We start from the raw sequence: 5,388 nt of genomic DNA, 5'->3' as shown, positions 1-5,388 counted from the left end.
CCTTGTTCCATCAATGTGAGGCGCCAGATAAGAAAAGACAAAGCAAGTAAAATAAAATACACGTTTCCATCAGGATTTCAGTAAAAGTCCGAATCTGATCCTGACCTTTTATAGAAAGGTATTGGGAACTCTTCCAGGCAGCTCCTCGGATGTTTGTCTTGGCCCACATCTTTATGGGTCTCAGCTTTTCCCAAACAGATAATGGTGCAGATTTCACACGGCAGGTATCAGAAGTTGTTATGGTGGAGAACATGAGAGCAGAAACGTTCCCACCGCCTGACTTTCCTAGAGAGAAGACAAAAACCTATGGAAATCTGAGTCAGCCCGAGCGTAAGGTAAGAAAACATCTCTGGAAATAAATATCACCAGTATTAAATCGTTATCCAACAATCAGACTTTTGGAACAAAAAAAAGGGAACAAAAACTGATCCTTCACTTCTGCTTGCATCTTTATATTTGTTAATTTCTTATCACTATTTATAGAATCTGTAGCTTTAAAATAAAAAAAAAAAAAACGTTTGGAAAAAATGAAAGAAGGTAAAAATAGGCAGAAGTCTAGGATATTGTGCTGCAGAATCCTTTATTATAACAGATAAAATCTATTTTTTACATTTGCATTCCTACCACACACACCCAGATCATTTACCCATCAAACACAAAGCTATAAAACATGAAAAAAATCTGAAACATTAAACACTTTGTTCTTTTATGAAAGCGGAAGGCACTTTAAATACAGCATTTTATGTTCATATGACCCATGTTGAAATCAAACTCACATATAAAAGTGAAAATATGACAAATAAAAACTCAGAGAAGACAAACTCAGATGCATCTACAAGCAATCTAAACTAAAAAGCCTTATCTCATGCAAATTTAAGTCTAAAGTTTTCTTTTTTACATGCTTTATTTACATATTTACAAAAGACAGATATGTGTTTAGATCAATATTTCATGACTGATTCAGTCAGCAGAAGTTTCCTCTTAAAAAAAGCCACTTTGATGGAAATAAAACCACAAATAAATGAATGCTTTCAGTACAAATACTTTGTTAGGGTTCACATTTTGGAGTCGAGCGACATTTTTTTGTAAAGTAGAACAGAAAATATCCTTTACTGTGCTTCAGGAAAAGTTCAGGTGTACCACAAGAAAAGTGGCAAAGATGGAAATAAAAAAAAATAATAATAATAAGGTTCAACCGACATCAATATTTCACATCAATATATGCATCAATGTTACAGATATGGCCTGGTTGGTTTAGGCATCAAGTTTGGATTGAACTTAAGCTACGCTCATACTGAAGCTCTTGATGCTCTAATCCGATTTTTGGATGAAGTCAGATTTTTTTTGCATGGATTAGACCACTTCTTAACTGCAGCCGCCATCAGACTTCATCCTGAACGTTTCACAGCCCCGACACAACGTCACACAGCAACGCTCAGGCTACAGAAGTAACAACAGATATATGCATCTCTGTGTGATTATAAGTTGGGAGCCGATAATATAATGATGACATCTTACAACGAAGAAAGTTTAAAGAAAAAGGAGGGCAGAAGCAGTCTGCTTCCAAAGTGTTTTTTTTGTTTTGTTGCAGCAGTGACTTTTATGCTGGAGTGGAGTTTTTATGAATGAACCATCAAAGCGAACATGCTTTAAAACTAAAATCAGAAGCGTATCAGATTCTAGAACAGGGTCGTTCTGACTGCCTTAAAAAGTTGGATAAAAAGTTGGAAGAAGCCAACAAACACCAATAGCAGAGAATCTGCACCAAGTGCAAAGGTTGGCTCACAAAGTAAAAGCACCAGCACCACGGCATCATAAGGGACTCAAATTTGAATCATTCTCAAACTCTATTCCTGGAGGGTCAGCCACCTGCAACTTTTAGATCCAACAACCGACCCCTACAGGAGCTAATTAGCACAGCCCAACTGCTGCTATTCAGGTAGTTTGGCCTTCAGTCTGGTGTCCAGAGGAAATAGACACGTAGAAGTAGCAGGACTCTGAGGTGGGGGATTTAAATTAGAGACCACTGGTTTAAAATGAACTGGTTGAGTGAACAGCATGAAGGAAAACTGGGGCTCTCTGAAGCTGGATCTAATATGCAGATCTCAGCTAATAAATGAAGCGACCAATCAGGTGGTTAGGAGTAACAGCTGCAAAAAAGGACCAACAACCAACACGGTTAAACAACCAGACTAACGGTGTCAAAGTAACAAGTTCCCGACTTTAACATGCATTAAATATGACGTTTCTATCCATTTTTGCTGCTTTGAAATAATAGTTTTTTGACTCATAGCAGCTGCTTTCCAACCGACTTCATGAGTGAATGAAATAACTGTAGATCTGCACAAGTTAGAATTAAGTTTGCCTCGTTAACAAAACGCAGGGGGGGCAAATTCTGATTTTTCCTCTACTTTGGGCTCCGACACCCATCCTAGCGCCGCACTGCAGTCAGAATCAAAATAAAACATCTTATATGGTTTAAGTATCAGCAGCGTCAGACACTAACTGTGTGTAAATGTCGAAAAAACTAAAGCTCCGTATTAGAGTGTAATGCCCAGAAAAGGAAAACTCAAAACATTTATATTCAACTTTATAAGTCTGATATTTATAAACTAGTTGTAACTTTAAAAAAAAACTCTACCTCTTAGAAGAATCAAGAGTTTGAATTGAAACAAGGAATCAGAATCAAACCCCAACGAAGCCCAAACCCAGATGTTAATCAGCTGATTACACCGTTAATATGCTGATTTAGGAAGAATCCCTGCAAAAATATGTTGTTGATGTTTTAATCCATCCTGATATTTCCTCAGGCTGCCCTTAGTGTAACAATCACTGTAAACATTTACTGTGCTGTAATAAAATACTGTACTGAAAAGTACAAACCAGAGGGGAAAATTCTTCTCTGCAAATAGTTTTGGCAGTAATGAGCTTCAAACAGCCTGGTTGATTGGTGTTTTTAAAATAATAAAAAGGTTTTCCCGTCACGCATGGGTCCAACCGGTTAGCTTCACGGTTCTTTATGAAGCTAACTAGCCCTTTATTCTCCGTCAGCTCTGCAGAAATGGCTCATGTTTTCTTTTCTTTTTGTTTTTTTTTGTTTTTTTGCTCATCTCGATCAGAGCAGCAGCATCAAATCTCCACATTGAAATCTGTAAGCTCCATTTTTTTCTCAATATCAACTTTTTAAAAGTCGTAATTGCAGGAAAATAAAATAATCTTGGTAAACCATGGGCCTCTGGAAAGCCATGGATTTAATTTAACTTAAGAATAAATAAGGGGAAATACTTTTAAATACTTAAAAATAAAATAAATCTGTCAAATGCATGCTGTAAAAAGCAGTTCAATAAAAAAATGTCTGAAAATCGCAATTTAAATTCATTATGGCAGTTCTTGTGTTTCCTCTAGGGCTGAAACAATTAATTTGATTAATAGATTATTGAAATAATTGTCAACTAATTTAGTAATCGATTTATCGTTAACTGGAATATAGAGACTCTAAAATACATCTTTAGCTGAAAGAGAAACCCACTTAGAGCAGTAATAATATCTAAATTGTAAAATAATATATAAACATTTTGCAATTAAGATTAAAAATAAAACTTTTTCGTCCGTCAATATGCTCTATCCAGAACTCCTCAAGTGGAAATGTTTTAGTTTCACCTGGTTTACTTTCGTAATAAATCTTTAAGGAACCTTTGGCCATACGATTGCTAATCGAAAAAATAATCAACAGATTAATCGTTTTGCAAAATATTTGTTGGTTGCAGCCCTAGTTTCCTCTAAGATTCAGTAACCAAGAAGCCGTTCCTTTGGTCGGGTTCAGACATGTCGGTCATGGGGGTTTCATCGCCGTTGACAATGCTGTAGTGACCCGTCTCCGTGTCCCTGTGCGTCGGCCATCTCCAGTCCTGCACAACAGAGTGGATAAAACCCACAGGCACCGGCAGCATGGCAAAGATGATCAACAAGGCCAGAACAGCCAGAGCCCAGCTGGGATACGGCAGATGAATCTCAGATGCCTGAAATAAACCATAAAAAATAAACACTTTAAAAGAGGAAATAGAAGTGCAGCTGTTTGGAAGGTTTTTTTTCTCTGCAAGGAGACATGAAGCCGTTTTTGGTTAATGTTTTTCCCGAATGGTGCTAATGGTTTTGGGCATCAAAACGTCTGATTTGCATGCAAAGTCTATGGAGATGTTAAGAGTTCGAGGAGCACATCTGAGTGTTCTGGCATCAGAGCATTCCATGTTGGAGTGTAGAAATTTGAACTTTTGCTGCTGGACGCCAGAGCGCCAACCAATCAGAAAACCTGATCTAGGGTTTTTTTACCAGGAGACAGACACTACATGCAAGCTCTTATTACTTCTGCAGAGCTTCAACATATGAAAAATGAATACAAAGTGTTTAAACCCCAAAGGTTTAAAAATATAAACAATAAGCAGGGATAATGGATTGCTATGTACAAAGAAAAGAGCGAGTTCTGATGATTATTGCTGCACTAAATCGATTGCATATTCCGATACTTGCAGTTTTTTTTCCCACAACCTTAAAACCTCTTTGTATTCATTTCGAGCCGCTATGAAATGCAGCAGGAAATGCCTCACAGGCTGGTCATAAAATAGAGCTCGCAGCGGAGATTTTCAGCGCTGCTGCCAGCTGGTATGCGCTCCAAACAGGAACTGCATATTTTACAGGATTATAATCCGGATCATCTGACTACACAGATGATGCTTTCAGGTGGACTTTCTCACTTAAAAACATGTCAGAACTATTTTTGCCATTTCCTCTAAAAAAATAAAGCAAACCTGCTCTCTAGCTTGAAGCTACAGAAGAGAGCAGATAAACAATCAGAACACCAAAGTAAGTTAACCAGTGTTTGCCCCAGAGTCCAAATTTCCCGATTTCCCACGTTTGCTGTGAATGAACCATTAAAAAACAAGAACCATTAGCTTGGTTTGATGATTTTTTACTAATGTGTTGTCCATTTGTGATCATGCAACCCTGAGTTTATATCTTTTAGCACAATTCTTTCACAGCTGCAGGACCGTCCTGCTTCCATCTCCCCCTGCCCTTTCTCTCCTTGGGAATGTGAATCAATGTAAGCATGAACCATTGCAGTGATTAGTAGTTTTAAATCTTCACCATATGGGCCATAAAGTAACACTTGGATCTCATCTGAGCAGAGCTTTGATTATAATGAATTGATCAGGTTTCCGAGGAATCGTTTAAGAACCCAAATCTGCCATAAACCTCTCCAGAACTTCCACCCTGATCCATCTGTAGGGCTCAATGGTCATCATGATTTAGTTGGCAGGTTTTTGTTGCTACCGTATTTTCACGACTATAAGGTGCATATAAACGTCTTTTTTTCCCTCAAAATGTGCGGTG

General features: G+C 37.7%; 1 protein-coding gene across 2 annotated transcripts in view; it reads right to left on the bottom strand.

The window, feature by feature from the left end:
- Positions 1–3,649: 3,649 nt before the first annotated feature.
- The window catches only part of LOC107089546 (sodium-dependent neutral amino acid transporter B(0)AT2-like), a 12,807-nt gene continuing 11,068 nt past the window's right edge, over positions 3,650–5,388 (bottom strand). For both annotated transcript variants that reach the window (XM_015382407.1, XM_015382406.1), the window contains exon 12: positions 3,650–4,019. In XM_015382407.1, coding sequence (XP_015237893.1) covers positions 3,780–4,019 — 240 coding nt within the window. In that variant the 3' untranslated portion in view covers positions 3,650–3,779. The remainder of the gene's footprint in view (positions 4,020–5,388) is intronic.

This window comes from Cyprinodon variegatus, unplaced genomic scaffold, assembly GCF_000732505.1.
Source record: "Cyprinodon variegatus isolate N-32 unplaced genomic scaffold, C_variegatus-1.0 Scaffold256, whole genome shotgun sequence".
NCBI classification, from domain to species: domain Eukaryota; kingdom Metazoa; phylum Chordata; class Actinopteri; order Cyprinodontiformes; family Cyprinodontidae; genus Cyprinodon; species Cyprinodon variegatus.
The sequence above is the reverse complement of the archived record's forward strand: the minus strand, read 5'-3'. Positions and strand labels throughout refer to the sequence as shown.